This window comes from Eschscholzia californica, unplaced genomic scaffold, assembly GCF_041429995.1.
Source record: "Eschscholzia californica isolate CP2 unplaced genomic scaffold, dmEscCali1.0.p SCAF_3, whole genome shotgun sequence".
In the NCBI taxonomy this organism is placed as follows: Eukaryota; Viridiplantae; Streptophyta; class Magnoliopsida; order Ranunculales; family Papaveraceae; genus Eschscholzia; species Eschscholzia californica.
This window is the reverse complement of record NW_028238420.1, coordinates 33043793-33062744: the sequence shown is the minus strand read 5'-3', so window position 1 is coordinate 33062744 and position 18952 is coordinate 33043793. Positions and strand designations below refer to the sequence as shown.

Below are 18952 nucleotides of genomic sequence, written 5' to 3'. Positions count from 1 at the left end.
AAGATCGAGAATTAAAGACCCTAAAGGTCGACAAAAAGAAAATTACAACAATAATATCAAGTAATAAAAGTGAAATCTGCTTCCTTTTTCCACACCAGTACCAGTAACTGAGTCACCGAACACACCACTTGAACTTCTGAAGACCGCGAATCATTGTGTAGATAGGCCACAAAATCAACATATTGTAGATCCATTGTGTAGAAGTTGTTATGGGTGAAACGAGACATAGTACTTGAGCAGATGCTACTTTCCCAAGGAGGTTGACAAGGGATTTGACATAATGAAGAGGTGGATACCTTTCATAAGTAAGAAAATGGATGAAAAAATTGTTTTACTCTGAGTCGTGCGATTTGAATGGTTCAGATTTGGGTCATCCACATTTTACTTATGAAAGACATCACCTCATCATTATGTCAAACCCATTGTCAACCTCCTTGGGAAAATAACATTTTCCTTAAAATAAAATCATAGAAATTTTCTCCAATAACCTTAGTGGCATTTCCACCTCCACCATTCCCGCGGGCCCTAGCACCATTCCAAATCTCTTCGAGGTCCAGATTACTGAAACCCAAAACCACATTCTCATAACCAATCCCACTGAAGAAGAGATCCGAAGAGCTACATTTTCCTAAAACCAGATGCGGCACCTGGCCCAGATGGCTTCCCTCCGTTCTTCTATCAAACCAATTGGGAGACAGTGAAAACTGATATTAACCAAATGGTGGTGAACTTCTTCCAATCCTCCCAGCTTCCTCCTTCCACCAACCACACTCATATTTGCCTCATCCCGAAATCCAAGTCACCTCAAACCACAACAAACTACAGACCGATTAGCCTTCTTAACACCACTTACAAAATCATTACCAAAATCCTCGCTAATCGTCCCAAAGCCACGCTGTCTAATATCATTTCTCCTTTCCAAGCAACCTACGTTCCTAGTCGCCAAATCACGGATAATATTATTATTAGCTAGGAGTTATCCCATTCTTTCAGAACTAAACGCGGCTCCAAAAGCATTTTTGGTCTGAAGCTTGATATGTCTAAAGCATTTGACCGTGTTGAATGGTCCTACCTCGAGAACATTATGTCTAAGCTGGGATATGACAATCATTGGATCCGGCTTATCCACACATGTATTTCCACCTCTTCGATGACGGTGCTGATCAACGACCGCCCGGGTTAATCTTTTAACGTTTCTAGAGGCATCAGGCAAGGAGACCCGCTTTCCCCCTTCCTCTTCACTCTGGCTATGGAAGGCCTGAGCAGGTTTCTAGACTCGCCTGACAGCCCCCACAAATTCATTGGGTTCACCATTCCCCGATCTATAGTGACTATCAACCATCTTCTTTTTGCGGACGACTGTATTATCTTCGGCCAGAACTCCCTTGACAATATCACAAACCTCCTTAATATCCTCAAGTCATTCGGTGATGAGTCCGGACAGATTATAAACAAAAATACCCACCCTAAATTTAAACGCATGATCATCAAATCCCTCAAAGTCCATCAATCGTCGTCTCTTGACAAATACCTGGGTACTAACCTTTTCATTGGTGCGAAGAAGAAGCATGCTTTCTCATCTCTTATTGACCAAATTCATAATAAACTTTCCAAGTGGCAAACTAATCTCATCTCCCAAGCGGGCCGCTCCATAGTCATCTCGACTATTGCAACGGTTGTTCCCCAATACCAGATGCAATGCTTTGCCATTCCTAAGGGCATTAGAAATTGCATTGAGATCCTCCAAAGCTCCTTTTGGTGGGGAAAAAACAAATCTATTCACACAATCAACTGGGCGGCTATATGTCGCTCGCGTAAGTATGGAGGTCTTGGCTTCCGAAATCCTCTTATTGACAATGAAGCCTTCCTTAGCAAACTTCTCTGGCGCCTTCTTAAATTCCCAGACGCCCCATGGGCTCAACTTCTCAAAGCTAAATACTTCCCGAAAAATGCTAAACCTTCTCGGCCAAAACAATCTCATTCCTGGGTCTGGAAATCTATGGCAGCCCATATTGGCAAAGTTAACAATATCATCTTTTGGGATGTGAACAAGGGTACTAATATTAATATTTGGGAGGATTTTTGGATCCCAAATCATAAACCACCAATACAAAATCTTTATAACTGTCCTTTTGACACAGTAGCGCAGCTGATATCTGGTACCCACTAGAATACTAACCTGTTACATAATTACTTTGATGATGATATTTGCAATGCCATCCTCAGCATTAACATCCAACCTAATGCAGAAGACTCTATGATCTGGACTCTTACTAGATCAGGTAAGTTCACGATTAAATCCATGTACTTTCACTTGAGAACAGGAGCTTACAATTATGAAGTGACAGATTGGCAATTCATATGGAAGATACCAACGATACCTCGGATTAAACTATTTCTATGGAAGTGTGGTACTAATTGTCTCCCGGTTAGAGACAAAATCGGAAAATATATAGGTAACAACTTTAAATGCATGTTCTGCGAGAATAGAGAAACTATGACGCATATTCTCCTTCACTGCAACTTTGCTCGAGCCATTTGGATCCATTTTAATATCATAACAGATAACTTCAATACTATCCTGGAGTGGATTATATACTGGCAAACATTGGAAGAGTCTCAGATGACGTTACTGGCTAAAATTATGTGGTTTATATGGAAAGTGAGATGTGAAAAATGTTTTGGAAAGAAAGATCAAACCCCCCTGCATGTAATAAGAATGATTCAGAGCTACACAATTAGCATCACTGATGCAAAGTACCACAAAACCAAAAACCAAAGGCCCATATGGCATCCTCCGGAACCCCCATTCCTGAAAATCGATGTCGATGCTTCGTTCACAAAGTTGTCAGAACCAGCAGGGATTTGGTGTATTATGCATGATGAGAAGGGTGACTTCACAATAGCTATGTCAGACACAATCAGAGGACAAACAGCAGAGGAATGTGAATGCATTGCATCCTCTAGGCAGTTCAGTGGGCAACTGAACTCAAGATTTCCCATCTCCAAATAGAAAGCGACAACATCAATCTGATAAATCATCTTAGGGATAGGAGGCATGAAATCAATTGGCAATCGACCAAACACATGGAAGGAATAATTTCACACATAACAGGTTTCGAACACATTCAGTTCTCCTATGGTCCGAGATCTATCAATGTTCTAGCAGATAAACTAGCCAGGTGGGGGGAGGAAAAATGAAGTTAGGAGAATTTGGCATACGAAGGAGTCTACGAGTGATGATGTGGCTATGTAATTTCTTGTTTGTAGTTCTTTGTTTGTTTCCTAAAAAAAAAAAAAAAAAAAAATCGTAGAAATTTATCTGATTAAAAGCTTCATTTTGTACTGTCGTTTTATAAATTGAAAGACTCGAAGTTGCCAGTTTAGGGTTCAAGAATCAAGATGAATTGCTTGTCGGAATTCTGGAAATTGAGAGAGAAAGATAGTTTGGGCAACAAGTTACATCTTTTCCGGGGAGTAATAACATCATCCTATTCCTTACCTATTTTCGGAAGAGTCTCAATTTATTCGTTTTTTGGAAAGTCGGCGCCTGGAAAGTCGGCGCCAGGTCATTAAATAACATCATACTACTTCAAATTCATATAGTTTGAAATTAGTTCTTCGTTTTAGGGTTTTGTTTTATTACTTTTGAAGGTTGGTAATTCTTCCCAAATTTCATTAACCTGAACAAAACAAATCAAAAGCATAGTTAGTAAAATTCTTGTGGGTACTAGTCATGATTGTGTAGAACTCTTGTGACACTAATTTGTTTCAGCAATTAAAATATAAATCCCTTGAAAGTCCTAATTTTAAACCTTGATAAGCACTAACTAGGGTTTTGGGTAGCTCTAAGTTCTGCTAGATCATCTTCTTTACTTGCTGGTATTGACTTGTTGATGTCATAATCTGGATGCCTAAATCTTTTCATGTAGGAAATTTATATGAATGCTTTCTCTCTAAGTACTAAATTAGGTCATGTCTTAAAATATTCTAATATTTGTATGTTTGCAACTTCGATGAAACAAAAATACATCTTTTTCTAACCTGTCCGTTTGCTCGTCTATTTTGGTTCTTTCTAAGTTCTAGATTAAGATCATCTCCAATGCAAGACTTTAAAGATCCTATGTGTCAAGTGTGAAAAATGGATCGCTAAATAGTCTCTTTCTTATGTGGCTATTTAGAGATACGCTTTTGGAAAACCATCTCCAATGCAACACCCAAAAGAAACTCTATAAACCTACTTAGAGATCCTCAAGAGGACACTATAAATTTAGAATGTCCTCTTGAGGATCTCTAAAATAACTACCGCCACCTCATTTTAGAGATCCAAATTAAGTGTTGCATTAGAGATGGATTTTGAAGAAAAACTTTAAAAAATCTTATGTGGCACTCTAAGATTTAGAGTTTGAGTCTTGCATTGGAGATGCTCTAAGTTATGCCTTAAACAGATTCCGTCCCTGATTGTGTAGTTGTGCTTAAAGATATTTGTGTTTGTGTATTGGTTCTTATATATAACTAATAATAGCCTTATGATAATCAAAGATACAACTCTAGCGTGAATTTCTTTTTGTTGTCGTCGAGAAAATCACCATATTCTAACCTATTTGTATTTTTTTCTTCCCGTGTCTAGGTATTTGTACTTGAGAAATCAGTGATTATCGTTGAGCTCAAATGACGCTGAAAGAAAGTTTAGATAAGTTCAACCAGCAGCAGGCGAAGTGCCAATCTACCCTCACTAGTCTTACATCACGAGCAGGGACATCCAAGACTGCTCAATCTCCTCATAAGGCTGTACCTGCAGCAACTTTTTCTTCTATTGCTTCCACGGTTCCTGCTGTCAAATTCTCAAATGACACGAAGAGGCTTCAACACATATATAGCATTCGGAAGTCACCTGTCGAGGCACAGATAAAACGTGTCTTAGGTCTGCTGCTAGAGGTACAAAACTTTTTAGTAGTTTTATATGAATTCATTAAACAAGTTAATCATGGGGAATCCGCTCGTGAACCAACATTTCTTTTCTGTCATATTCGAAGTGTGAAAAAAAGGCACATAGAAGTTGAATAACAATGGATTAGAATAGTAATATTTAGTTCATTTGTATTATTAATTACGTCAACTGTCAAATTCTCAAGAAAAGCCTTCTCTTGAGCCAGCTTAATTCGAATTTGAAAAGTTTAATGCTTTCATTCACGTATTGTTTAAAGATTCTCGTAATGTATTGAAGTGTTTTTATACTTCCGACGAATGTATATTAATTAGAAAAGATTGAACTAATAAATGTCGATACTTTTGTCTAGACAAGGCAAACATTTACACCTGAACAAATAAATGAAGAATGTTTTGTTGATGTAAGAGGCAACAAGGAAGTCTTTGACAGCTTGAGGAATAACCTTAAGGTGTATTATGACGGGAATCGCTTCTCTTACAAGGTAACTCTTTCTTCTCCAAGTTCACCCGTAAACTCAGTTTACATAGTAGTTATATCTTGTTTTTCTGTTACGGTTAAGAGATGGTAATTTTAAAAATATGGGTAAGACTTGGGAGATGTTTTTGTTATATACTATTCCTTGTTTGTACGTGTATGACCGTTTTATTTTTCTGCAGCCGATTCATGATGTGAAAGATAAGAGTCAACTGCTTGTCTTGGTTCAGGAATTCCCAGATGGTATTCACATCTGTGATCTCAAAGATGCATACCCAACTGTTATGGAAGACTTACAGGTATCGTCTATAATTTCATCACTCCTGCATTTCCTTGTTCATTCTACTGAGAAACATACGTTTGTGGTTTATATGCTCGATTTTCATTAGGATGACCATCAACCTCTGTGTCTCCAATGACACAATTTAGAATCATATGCTAATGGAGTAGACTGTTTGTCGATTTGGGGATGAAATAGAAGTAAAAAATAGATTCCCACTTTTATAAAACATTATTGACAACCTGGTCCAAGCCCGAAGATGAAAATCTAGAATTGAAGGTCTGATTCACTTACTATGAAATGTTTATGTGTGTTTTATTCTTTTCCAGGCTCTGAAAGCTGCTGGCCAGGTCTGGTTGATATCAAATTTGGATTCACGAGAGGATATTGCATACCCAAACGATCCTAGGGTTTGCGTAAAGGTTGATGATGATCTTAAGCTTCTATTTAGAGGCATCGAATTGGCCCAAGACATGAGCGAAATTGAGAATAGTCTTCAGAAGAATGGCATGGAACCTGCAACCAATACTGCCAAGAGGAGGGCCGCTGCCCAGGTTATAGGGATCGTTCCCAAGTCAAAGGGAAAGAAGAAACCGAGCAAGATTAGTAAAAGAACTAAGCTTACAAATTCCCACCTCATGGAGCTTTTCATTAACATGGATCTTCCTGATGTGTAAAATTGGTGACTGATTCATGTCTGTCTTGTCATGTATAACCATTCTTGAAGTATTTTTGGTAGAAATTCTCAAAATTTTCACAGTAGAATGTTGATCACATGCTTTTTTTTAGAGAATATAACAAAAGCCTCACTATGAAACCTACAAAAGTAGACATTATTCTCTATCCGATTATTTGGAGCTACGACGGAGACGCATGAGGTATAACTTATGAACACTATATGTTTTCCCAAACTTTTAACTTTAACGCATTTAATCTTCAAGGAGGAATCCAACCTAAAAAGCTCAATTCCCTGTCCTGGAAATCCCATAAATATGATAAAGAATATCGATTTGATTTACAAACATCACAAAAGTTTATGTAGTCAATTGGGTTTAAGTAACTTGCTATAGAAGTTCAAGATGTCTTGATTAAGAATATCGAGCATAACCACAACTTTTGATTCACCTACATTACTTTTTCGCCCACGATCATCTTTCTCACTATCTTCTACACAACTCTTGTTCCGTTCCTAACGAAAACATTGATATCTTCTTCTCCTGAATTTACTTTATACTCAGGTGCCAAATACGTGTTTAGGGTCAAAGGAAATTGACTAATGTCAATCTTCTCTCCCGGGTGCCAATAGCATTTTGGCCGGGTGGGTGGGTCTTTAGCCGGTCCGAAATTTAAAAATGTCTCCATCATTTGAGCGCCAAACTTCATTGTATATATTCTAGTCCACTCAATTCAAATCCATCATTTTCATCAGTCCAAACTTCATTTTGGAGGAGTCATTTAAATTACTACTACAAGGAAAAGAAAGAAAATGGTTATACACAACAACGAAGATCAATCTAACAAAATTCACAAAACATGATCATCTCGAGTACTCCGATCTTCGCTCATGAAACCCTAATTCTTGTCAACTACTCATCTTCCAGATCCTTCACAGGTGAGTTCTTCTTGCCTGAAATTAACTTAATGAAGTTTATGTGATAGTTTTGATTTTAATTTTGAGATAACTTCAGTGTCCCGGAGAGACTTAGAGCAAAATCGTACGAGTTCTTTTTATTCAAAGAGACGTAGTTCTACAGGTAAGAATCTTTCTTTCTCTCACACACACATACACTCTATATCCTTATCACTGTTATCGATCTGGTCTAATTGTTGTTTGTTTTGAAATCAAATGAAGTTTCAAATCGGAGGCAAAATTACGGTAAAGTGGAATCCTCTGCTTCCGATGATGGATGGAGTTCAGACATGGGTCGAGAGAACTCATCGAGGAAACATAAAAGGTTTTCGTAATCACTACATGTTATAATATTTGATTTTGTTGATGATTATTAGTTTTTCGTAATTTATAAGTAGAGAGATAGATAGTGTGTAAGAATTGGTATGAGATTTTGCCCTTCTCTTTATTTGAAGAAGACTTATCTGATGCAGAAAAGTTGTGGATCACGTTTGTTTGTTGAAAGCGAAAGCGGATTTATCTGATGAGAAAGAGAAAGATATGTTAGATTATTTTTTTACGTCTCAGTACCAGATGGGTGGAATCGTTTCAATATCATTAGGTGAATTTTTAGTTTTACCACAACTAGTAGTGTTTATGTTGCAATATCATTACGTGTGTTATAGTTTTACGGGTTTTCTAGCATAGGATTGCTTTAATTGCTACTTGAAAACATTTACATAGAAACGACAGAATCTGTATTTTCAAGGTTTTGTTTACTTAGATTCACTTGTTCAATTCTCTAGGACGTATCAGCAATAAGAACCCTAATGGTTACACCCATGCAATCTTCATGCGTTTCCAAAGAACGGAAGACCTTGCCAAGTTCTACAAAAACTCTTTCTACCTCGGAGTTCTTAAGGACCATGTCATTCCTAATTGCCATGTACGCTGCTCACCATGTAAACACTAAAAAATCCAGTTAGCTCTTTCTTGCATTTCAGCTTTCAATTCGGAAACTCTTTAAGTAATATTATTTGGGCGTTTCTGATTTCACTTCTGGTTGATATTATGCTCGTAGGAGTTACTTTCTGTAGACTACGAAGCTGAAGTAGAAGATGATGTCCTGAATATATTTCGGAAGGGAGAGGTTGGTTTCATCCTGCGGGGTTTTTATGTCAAATTTTTTTTTTTCTTGTTCATCGTGTGATGAATTTAAGGGTATCTTAGTTGTCTCCGGAGACCGGTGAAGGTTAATGGAATTATGCTAGAATCTAGATTACGATTGATTATACTAATGAGCATGCCCTTTACTTGCTATATTAATTCTAGTTGAACTGTGACAGGAATTCAATTATGGTTTGGAGTTCATACTTTTAATTTCAGTTGTTGAAAGTGCGCGTGGTGACGACATAGAAGAAGCATTGGTTGCTCATGCAAATCTGGCCAGTGAATTTCCATCCCTTATTGTACAGTCCACTCAAGGTATAAAACTAGCAATTCCTTTGACTTGAGATGATATATTGGCTTTGTAGCAGATACACTATTCAGTTTTATGGAAAATTGACCGAGAAGTCGCCCAAGTACTTAAATTTAGTATGGTTCTTCGTACAGGCCTTTATAGCATTTCATAGTCACCTCGTTATGTTTTCCGATTTCCAGGTTCAAATTTCAATCTTACAAATAGGGAATACACACATGCTGCAGTTATACGCTTTCGATCATGTGAGGTTTTCTTGTATGACCTCTATCCTCTAATACTGGTACGCTTCTCTTGGCTGCTAATATTTGTGTGTTCCTGCAGCTGAGGCATATGCAATGTTTGTAGGTAGCTCAGAATACAGAGAGGTATTCACTTTTAAAAAATATAGCTTCTGAAATTTGATGACTAGGGTGGATGTCTAACTATACCCGATCATTAACTTGAAATTGAAAACGCAGATGTGGGCATCAAAATTTGAGTCAATTGTCAAGAAAACACTGGCAGTTCATTTCTCTATCGATCCTGTCGGAACTGAACTTATGTAAATCTTGCATCTTGCACGGAGAGCTCAAAAGCGATCAGTAGCTTCCTGCTTATTCGTCTATTGGATTGCACAACCAACAACAAAAATATGTTCTATCTAGCAATCCCTTTATAACTGGAGTGCTAAAGTACATTCATCTCTCTTTCTTTCTTAGAAATTGAGGTCTATTACTTTTTATTTTTATCTGTCTGTACATTCCTCAACATACATACATGTAAATTCAATTTCATCGGAGTTTTCTTCGTATATTTACCTGTAAATTGATGGTCTTATACATCTGTTTGTCTGATCTGCTTAGAGATGCATCTGCTTCTTATTGTTGTGTGTGTGTGGGGCGGGCGAGTAAGAGAGAGTTTCAATAGGAGAACCGGATAAAGAAAATTTACTAACCGGTTGTGTACCTTCATTTGGTTGCTTTTGCCTGATTCTCCAACTCATTTTCTCCAATTCCCGAACGTTATAATGCTCGTTTATTATCCTATGAAAACTAGTGCATGTATTTGGTACCACATTTGAGAAATATATTATAACTATAAACTTGGAACCAAGTCTTCTTATTCAGTTACAAAATAGCAAAGTGTATAATTACATTAAAGATAAACTCATCCGTGCAAGATTACTATTTTTTTCTTCTGCTTTACAGAAGTACATAAACTATATATTATATCATCCAGAAACCTAAAATATGCATAACTCCAAGTCTTGTTCACCATTGAAACACCCCACAAACACCAAAAACTTACCACAAATCGAAATGGTAGCCCCATATAGAACCATTTCATCTCAATCCAGCCTTCATCGTCCTCCATTGATCCTTCACCGTCACCGTATAAATGGTGCTTTTTGACGTTATCCATCTCCGTCACATTTATCGAGTGGAAGACCACAGAGATCATGGTTTCCTATATAGCTCAACTTGGAAAAACTTTGCAGTTGGGTACTTGATGGAATCCTCCCTGACAAGTTGTTATATGACAAATTCAAGTAACCAAGAAAAGTTAAGTTCACCATGCTTTGAGGGACTGAACCTGACAATCTGTTGTTTGACATATCAAGAAATTCAAGTGAACTTAAAAGACCAATTTTATTTGGAATTTTTCCCGTAAATCTATTATTTGATAAGTTCAATGCTTGCAATCCAACAAATGGAAACAAGCTTTGTTCGTTTACCATATCTTTACCTTTGGCCACAAAGTGTACAGTGCTCTTGACATCACTGGAAGTATAACTATAATAATCAAGTTGCTGCCATTTCGAAGCCATTGTACTAAAATTGCTAAAGCATTCTGGAATTGATCCAGACATATTGTTATCACCCAAATCCATTATTTGAAGCTTAGTAAGGGAACAAAGTTTTCGAGAAATTTCACCATGGAACTTATTAGAATGTAGTCGGAGAAATAAGAGCGCGTTAAGGTTTTCTCCTAACCATGTTGATATAGCACCAGTGAGTCTATTCTCACCAACATCGATTAACCTCAACTTGGTACAATGTCGCAATGAGGAAGGCAATTCTCCATTGAGTAAATTTTTTTGTAAAGTCAAAATTTGAAGTTGTTTAAGAAAGCCCATAGGTCTTGGAATGTTTCCATTTATTTTGTTTCTTCGGAAACTTACTGCAACCAAAGATCTCCAGGGAGACCAACAATCAGGAAAAATTCCAGATAGTTGATTTTCTGAAAGATCCAGAATTACCAAAGAATTCATCTCTTCTTCCGGATTACATAGTAAAACAGAAAGAGGCCCCGAAAGGTAATTTTGAGAAAGATCAAGTGTCTTGACACGAGAAGATATAAATGGCAAGTAACCTGTGAATCGGTTTGAGTTCATGTAAATTTCTCCTCCAGTTTTTTCATTCTCACAACATTTCAGTAACACATTTGATAAGTCCCCCTCAAGTTGATTGTGTGATATATTTAATGAGCATATTTGGTAAGTCATGTTCCAAAACCAATTAGGAACTGAACCAGATTTTCCAGCATTAGATATATCTACCATAAAAACATCTTTTTGCGTACGTAACCATTCAGGAAATTGGTTCCCGACTGAACAATTCCTCAGGTATAAATGTGTAAGTCGAAAAGGAGGAATCCAACCACGGCTCACGTTTAGAACCATCGAACTGATATCTAAAATTTGCAATTTCTTTAGATTGGTGAAGTGAGCTTCTGTTACATCACCTTCTAGCATGTTATTGGAGATTCGCAATTCTTCTAAACTCGAGAGGTTCCCGAAACTTTCTGGCAAATACCCATTAAACTTGTTATCGTTAAGTATTAACTCTCTCAACAATGGCAATCTTCCCAATTCATCAGGTAACCGTCCGGAAAGTAGATTATATTCCAATCTTAACGATTTCAATTTATTCGCAAAACATTTAGATGAGTTTCTAAATAATCTTGATATCTCCCCTTGAAGCTTGTTTCGAGACAAATATAGTACCTCCAAGTTGCAAAGATTCCCCAAGGTTCTTGGTATCTCACCACTCAACGAAAAATCGATAAGTTTAAGTTGAACAACATCACCTTCAGTTTTGGTTTTGTAGATTACTCCGTCCCATTTGCAGCAATCGTTACCAACCAAAGACGAGAGTTTATTTGAAGGATCTTTCAGATTATGTTTGAAGTTTATAAGAGCTTCTCTGTCTCTTGGATTGCAAGCAGCATGAAACTTGATCATGTTTGATGAAGACCAAAATACAAGAAGAAAGGAAATAGACATTATCAATCTAATAAGCTCCATGATTTAATTAGTTAAACAAGGACATGTATAATGTCTATAAAGAAAGAAAGAAAGAAAGTGTTCACAGGGCCGTGGCTGAGATTTTGGAGGCCCAGTGCCGAATTTGATTTTGGGCCTTCGTACAATAAAAATACTACAACAAAAATTAATTAAAATGCAAGATAACTTAACAACATATAGATGAAAATCATAGATGGATCCAAATGTATTTTGAATAAATTAGTTACAGGGAAAATGTTTATTTCAAACTCTAGGAATCCAAGATCACTTGTGAAAAAAATATATGTTTATTATATCTTAGATTATATATTATAACTACAAATAACATAACGAAATTTTAAACTCTTATAGATCGTTTGCATTTTAATATAATATAATATTAAATATTTTGTTTACAAATTATTAAATATGACAAAGTCTAATTTATTCATAAAAAAACAGTTAAAAAAAGTGTGCCGAAGAAGAAATAAGGATTTAGTTAACATTGTATCTCAAAAGGTAGGTTGGTAATATAAAAGGTCATTTGTTGGACAAGAGACTTGAACCAGGTCTCAAACATGGATAATAGGATGACTTCCCAAAAGAGCTACAAGAATAAACAATATAATTGCACACCTCTTTATATAGACTACTTGAGATCTTAAGAGAGATGAAATGGGCCTTAATAATGGGGGGCCCAGTGCGGCCGCCCTGCTCGCACGGGGCCTTCCACGGGCCTGAGTGTTCATATATAGACAGACAAGTTAATGGCTATGAAATCTTGATTAGTTCATTCATGGGCGCGTCTATAGGCGCTTCTTTAAATTGCTTTAGGGGCCTCCCGGGAGGAATTGACTATAGTCAATTTCGTGGTCAACCCCGACACCTATAGGCGCCTCTCTTCACATATATTTGGAGGCGCCTACAGAAATTTAAAGAGGCGCCTCCTTCTTCTTCCGAATTACAAACCCTGGAGGATACCAAAACTTAGTTTTTTATATGGAAAAAAAACCTAGAGATCACAAAACTCATCCAAGATTTCACCGGGAGACTCACCGGCAACCCCTTGATATTCCAGCACCGACGTGTTCCGTGTACCTTCACCGACCACCATCTTTATCATCCTACATTGTGGGAATCATCTTGAAAGTTGAAAATAACATGGTTGAAGAAGGAAACTCCAAAAATTTGGGCATATATGTAGTGGGACTTCTCCACCTATTTCTGAGCATGGATTAATCGAAAAAGAGGTATATAAGCTTTTCTATACCCATTTAATGAATTTCCAATTTGTTTTTTACGTCCATTATTTTTTTCAGAGAAAGCTCGATCGGGTCGGACCTAACCAATCCGATTTTTAACGGATCATCCCCACCGAAACTGTTCGGTGTTACCAGTCCGTTACGGGTCGGATCATCCAAACCGGAAGTTAAATATTTCTGATTTCCCCACTTTATTGTGTTTCAGGTCTTTGATTTAAATAAAAGTCCGTGTCTTTCACCATGTTCTTTAGACCATTGGGATTTCGGAGGTCCCCATAGGGAGGACGAGTGGCATGCGGAAGTAGAGGGTACATTCCCATATTTTTTTAAACGAAGGCTCATCTCGAACCACGGAGGAGAACAACCGCAAACCAAATGATTCAAGTGACAATGTACACTCAAATGATAACGTAGATTCAAAAAAGGGGCAAAAAATTAGTATTGATGTTGGTGAACATTTTGTGACCGAAGATGTGTTTGAAACTCGAGACAAGCTAGTCGAATGGGCTAAGGAAATTGGAAGAAAGCTTAATTTCGTGATTTTGATAGGCAAATCACAAAATAGAATTGGTGGGAAGAAACCAAAGTTACATCTAAAATGTGAAAGAAGCGGTGAGTATCGATCACATATGAAGAAAGATTTGGTTCCAAAAACAAATCCTCCTCCTGAAAAGAAAAGGAAAACTAGCACAAAAAAGTGCAACTGTCCATTCTATCTCAAAGAGATTCCGGGTGATGGTGATACATGGAAGGTGGAAGTTGTGTCTGGAATTGATAACCACGAATTAGCTGTAAGTCTTCTTGGTCATGCATATGCTAATAGGTTGAGTTGCAAAGAACAAGATTTAGTTGATAAGTTATTGAAAATTGGTACAAAACCGCGTGATATACTTTCACAAGTGCGTGCCACATTTAATGATAATACTTCCACAATGAAAACCATATACAATGCAAAGGCGAAGATACGCAGTTTGAATCAAGAAGGAAAAAGTCCAATGCAACAATTGATGAAGTTGTTAGTGGAAAGCAACTATGTTTATCATTTCTCGAAAAATGAAGAGACTGATGAAGTCACTAACCTATTTTGGGCACACCCCGACTCAATTAACATATTTGAAATGCTTCCATACTATATTGATGCTTGACTGTACCTACAAAACAAACCGTTTTAAGAAGCCGTTGCTTCAGATTGTCGGGATTACATCTGCTATGAAAACTTTCACAGCGGCGCTTGTTTTTATGGATGGAGAGGTGACAAATCAATACGCGTGGGCTCTTAATCGTCTGAGAACATTGTTTCCTCCTGACTCAATGCCAAAAGTGTTTGTAACCGACCGTGAACTTGCTTTCATTAATGCCATTGGTGAAGTATTTCCACATGCCAACCGATTGTTGTGTACGTGGCATATTGACAAGTGTGTGGTAGCAATAGTAAAAGGTAACTTCAAACATAAAGAGTTCAAAAATTTCATGTCAATGTTTCGCATGATTATGTATGCAGAGACCGTATCTGACTATAATCAAGCAGTGGAAGAATTTGTGAGGACATGGTCACGGTCAAATCTAAACGATGTAACCTATGTCCAGAAGACTTGGTTGATACTTAAAGATACATTTGTCACGGCATGGACGAATCAGGTGATGCATATGGGTAATAATTCAACCAATCGTGTCGAGGGGGCTCATGCAAAGTTGAAAAAACATTTAGGCAACTCCGAAGGCAACTATGTTACATGTTGGGAATCTATACATGGCATGTATAGATTCCCAACATGTCGAGGGGGCTCATGCAAAGTTGAAAAAACATTCAAGGTCTGGTTCTCCGGCGAAGGGGCTCCGCCCCTTCGCCGGAGTTATAGAGAGAGAGAAGAGAGAGGGGTTAGAGAGAAAGAGGAAGAAGAGAGAAAGAAGAAGAAGAGAGAGAAAGAAGGAGATGAAGAAGAGAGAGAAATGAAGAAGATGAAGAAATTTTTTTTTTTTTTGGTAAAGGTGGCCGGCCGGAATTTTTTATTCCGGCCGGCAACCTTTCGCCGGAGAAGAAGGGTGAGGTGGACAGAGTGATGTGGTGATTGTTAGATGAGGTGGACAAAGAAAAAGAAAAAAAAGATAATTACAGAAATGCCATGGGGGTAAAATTGGGAGGTTGAAAAAATTTGGGGCCATTTAGGAATTTTTTGGGGCCAAAACGAACTGCCGGACACAATTCGGGGCCAAAATGGCCAGTTGGTCACAAATCGGGGGCTAAAACGGAGTTAACCCTTTCTCTTTCTCAGGTGTCTTTTACGGAGTTCGATGTGAAAAACGGATAAAATCGGGAGAAAGACATACGCATGGCATTTTGGTCATTTGTGATTCTGGAAATTTTGGTCAGCATTGGTGCTCGGTTGAAAGAAGAGTCGGAGACGAACCCAATGGCGAAAACAGAAGTTAAATCGGAGTCGGGCTGAGAGACATAGACTAGGTCAAAGCTTGGTCAAATTAGAACTTTGAGTGACACGTGGCGCAGACGGGGCGTTAGTATAAAGTTTCGGTAAAATGGTTGGGCATTAGCGGGAAATTTCCGGGATACTCTTGAAGATTCAGATTCGATGTGACGCGATGCAAGATAAAAGGTAAATCCGGAAGATCAGTACGTACATGCTGGTCAGCTACCTTCCGACGGTTTGTTTTATTGAGACGCACTTTAAATCGGTAACCTCTGCTTCACTGAATCGCACGCCTTCTCTAGTCAAACTTTGAAATCTCACGTGGATTTGGGGAATCAAATCCCAATTGGAAACAACCAACTGGCTTAATATACTCTCATCAACGGATCTTTCTCTCTTTCTATCATTTCTATCTTTCTCTAAATAAACAGTAGTGAGAGAAAGTGTGATTTCAGAGATGAAGAACCGAGAAGGAAATAACAGAGATTCGATTGGAAGGGATATTGTACAGAGAATAGAAAGAGAAAGATTGAAGATATTAGTAGAAGATAGAGAGAGAGAGAGAGCTCGGGTAAGAGAAGACTTTCAGATTCGTAGAGAGAGAAAGGGATTTTCGACTGATATTTAGAAGACAGAGAAGGTTGATTTTCATTTTGAGAAGGAAATATTTCATTCACGATTGGATAGAGAGAGATATCCACTCTGATTACAGAGGAGCTGGGTATCCATATATTTTTCTTTTCGGATATAAGAAGAAAGGAGGAAGAGAGGAAGGGATCTCGGCTCATCTTTTGGGGACAGAAATTATCAAAGACCTTGGACAGGAACAAGGTTATGTTCTTCTTCTTCTCAGATCATAAAAGATAGATTTTTAGAGAGAAGAGAAGAACAGTAACTACATTTTACAGAAAGAGGAATTGAAAACAAAACAGAGGTGCAAGGGCATGAAAAACAGGGATGTTCCTCATTAACTAACCATCATCTTCTATCTTCTTTTCTTTCTTTTCTTTGTGAGAGAGTGAAGAGAGTAAACAGAGAGAAAGAGAGGTGGTTGTTGTAGAGAGAAAGAGAGTTCAGAGGAGCATTCAAAGAGCAATTTTTATTATTCATTATTAATTTATCATCTTATCTCCTCCATTCCCTTCACTGTATCAAAAACAGTTTTAGAAAAAGTGTTGCTAAAAGAAAGAGAGAGAATAAGAAAGAAAACAGAGAAGTGCTTCATCTTCAAATACTTGGTGATTTCTAATTTACTTTCTTTTTAATTTTGATTCATGTGATGGAACTCTTTATGATATCCTTGATGAGTCTGAATAGCTAACCTTTCTTTTGTCTAGGGTTTTGGACGAAGTTTGAAATTTGCATGAGATATTGATTTATGAACTCATTAGTTTGTTAAGTATCTCATATGCATTAATGTTCGGCAATATTCGTGATTCCATCGTCAATTACATTTTCGAGTTGATTCGTCATATTTAAAATAATCTCTTTAATGGCCAATACTTCTTAGGTAATAGTCGATTGTTGTGACGGGTATAATCTTTCATTATTTATGCTTCTTGAAGCTTGATCCACCATGTTTAGGTTAGGTTCTTTAATGGTGGATACTTGCTAGTTGATAGGTAATAGTTAGAGTTGTCAGAAAATTGATCATGTTGAGCCATAAAAAGATATGAGATTTAAATCGATCCTTATGTATGTTTATACTGGATTCGAAACCCTAGATCCTCTCCCCCATTGATCCGTTTACCGATATTATTTTTCTTCGTTATTTTAGTATTTTGATATTTCATCACCAAAACCATTTGAAAACCGTACTAATTCTAAGTGCTAGAATAAGTTTGGCTAGTCTCTGCGGATCGACCCGGTCTTACCGGTTTTTATTATAACTTGACACCCGTGCACTTGCGGGTGTAGACCTATTTAGGGTAACCTTATAGGCCCATCAAGTTTTTGGCGCCGCTGCCGGGGACTATGTTTTAAATTTGTTCTAATCTTGGAAAGTTTTTATTTTTGGTAAGTTTTTATTTTTGGCCACTTTGACTTGCTTCTCTATTTTTGGTGTTTAGGGCATTAAGGAGCGAAAGAGAAGGCGCAAACAAGGAGGAGGAGTCGAAAAGAAGAAATTTACAGTTTTATTTTTTATTTTATTTTTGGTGAGAGAGAGACTTTAGACTTTCTAGTTTTTATTTTTGGATTAAAGTTTTGACCCTAAATTAGAGGGCTTGTAAATTGTAACCGAAAACCAAAACGAAGCCTCGGGTTTGGACACTTAAGGGAAGAGTGGCCCGGGTCGTCTACAAAGGTCATCGCCCGTCTTGAACGGGAGGTAATTTCTCTGACCACCCACGAATCCCCTGTAAGTGGGTACTTGAACGTTTTTGTGTGCCTCATTGATTTGACGAACTGCTTAGTTTAATCGTCTTTAGTAAGGGCACAAACCCCATTACAAGATAGGAGTCGGATTTCATCACCGATCTCTTGCCCATTTAGGAAACAACGTTGCGAATCCCAAACCTCACTTAAACTAAAATTTGGTGTAGACATTGGCCTTAGGGTATCGAGCTCATAGGATCTTTGAAACAATTCAAGGACTTGATTTTTATTTGGGCATTCCTCAAAGGAAAAAGTCACTCAATTCTTTAAAAGGTCACCTCGAGAAGAGGAAACGTTACCGAAGGTTGGACAGCTATCACAACGTTCATCGTTGGTCGTCTCCAAGAATTGTTTGACCGTATTACTTTGACGGAGTAACCCTCATAACAATTATAGTTCAGGCTTTGTTACAATATAGGAGCTGTCTAGACTTTTAAGTGAAATTGACCAACCTGTCAGTCGTCTAGATTTTGTTTGGGTTGCTTGGTTGAGTCAGCTTGATTGTGGTTGTTTTCCTTCTAGGATCTTCGTAGTGCTTCCCCGGTTTTCGTTTGAAAAAAAAAAAAATTGATGAGAAATGGATAGATCGTGGTCCCAACATAATGGCAGAAGGGACGAGAGTTCTTCAAATCTACCATGGTGGTATTTAGCAAATGGGCAGAATAGTAGTAGTCATCCTAGAGACAATGTGCATAATGATGGTCGTAGGGATTATTATCAACCTCAAGAAGGTTATGAACCATATTATAGATATCCTGACAGATCATCTTACATGCATTATAGTAGAGAGTCTTATGCTCCAAATGTGTCCCAACCTCAATGGGAA

General features: G+C 37.6%; 2 protein-coding genes and 1 long non-coding RNA gene across 5 annotated transcripts in view; all 3 read left to right on the top strand.

The window, feature by feature from the left end:
- The window catches only part of LOC147549660 (uncharacterized), a 54711-nt gene extending 36018 nt beyond the window's left edge, over positions 1-18693 (top strand). Inside the window, exons 2-3 of the long non-coding RNA XR_015238971.1 lie at positions 16525-18135; positions 18649-18693. This is a non-coding gene — a long non-coding RNA (uncharacterized LOC147549660). The remainder of the gene's footprint in view (positions 1-16524; positions 18136-18648) is intronic.
- On the top strand, positions 3343-6508 carry LOC147549662 (transcription initiation factor IIE subunit beta-like). 2 transcript variants are annotated; one of them, XM_086667634.1, is made up of 5 exons: positions 3343-3568; positions 4631-4938; positions 5301-5432; positions 5608-5724; positions 6035-6508. In XM_086667634.1, the coding sequence occupies exons 2-5, from the start codon at positions 4672-4674 to the stop codon at positions 6380-6382; spliced, it is 864 nt and encodes a 287-aa protein (XP_086523760.1). In that variant the 5' UTR covers positions 3343-3568; positions 4631-4671; the 3' UTR covers positions 6383-6508. The 2 variants fall into 2 exon arrangements, with proteins under 2 accessions (XP_086523760.1, XP_086523759.1); XM_086667633.1 differs by having other exon boundaries at positions 3343-3654.
- LOC147549661 (Stress responsive alpha-beta barrel domain protein) lies at positions 6963-9587 on the top strand. 2 transcript variants are annotated; one of them, XM_086667630.1, is made up of 10 exons: positions 7123-7317; positions 7394-7459; positions 7558-7660; positions 7809-7936; positions 8121-8260; positions 8396-8464; positions 8661-8799; positions 8977-9039; positions 9119-9162; positions 9256-9587. In XM_086667630.1, the coding sequence occupies exons 1-10, from the start codon at positions 7239-7241 to the stop codon at positions 9340-9342; spliced, it is 918 nt and encodes a 305-aa protein (XP_086523756.1). In that variant the 5' UTR covers positions 7123-7238; the 3' UTR covers positions 9343-9587. The 2 variants fall into 2 exon arrangements, with proteins under 2 accessions (XP_086523758.1, XP_086523756.1); XM_086667632.1 differs by lacking the exon at positions 9119-9162 and having other exon boundaries at positions 6963-7317; positions 8977-9077.
- Positions 18694-18952: the final 259 nt, after the last annotated feature.

Excerpts from the sequence above, each read along its gene's own strand:
- LOC147549662 (XM_086667634.1), top strand. The coding sequence starts at position 4,672 with ATGACGCTGAAAGAAAGTTTAGATAAGTTCAACCAGCAGCAGGCGAAG. Across the intron at positions 5,433-5,607 it reads GGAATCGCTTCTCTTACAAG|CCGATTCATGATGTGAAAGA; the intron begins GTAACTCTTTCT and ends ATTTTTCTGCAG. Across the intron at positions 5,725-6,034 it reads CTGTTATGGAAGACTTACAG|GCTCTGAAAGCTGCTGGCCA; the intron begins GTATCGTCTATA and ends ATTCTTTTCCAG.
- LOC147549661 (XM_086667630.1), top strand. The coding sequence starts at position 7,239 with ATGATCATCTCGAGTACTCCGATCTTCGCTCATGAAACCCTAATTCTT. Across the intron at positions 7,460-7,557 it reads AAAGAGACGTAGTTCTACAG|TTTCAAATCGGAGGCAAAAT; the intron begins GTAAGAATCTTT and ends AATCAAATGAAG. Across the intron at positions 9,040-9,118 it reads AGTTATACGCTTTCGATCAT|CTGAGGCATATGCAATGTTT; the intron begins GTGAGGTTTTCT and ends GTGTTCCTGCAG.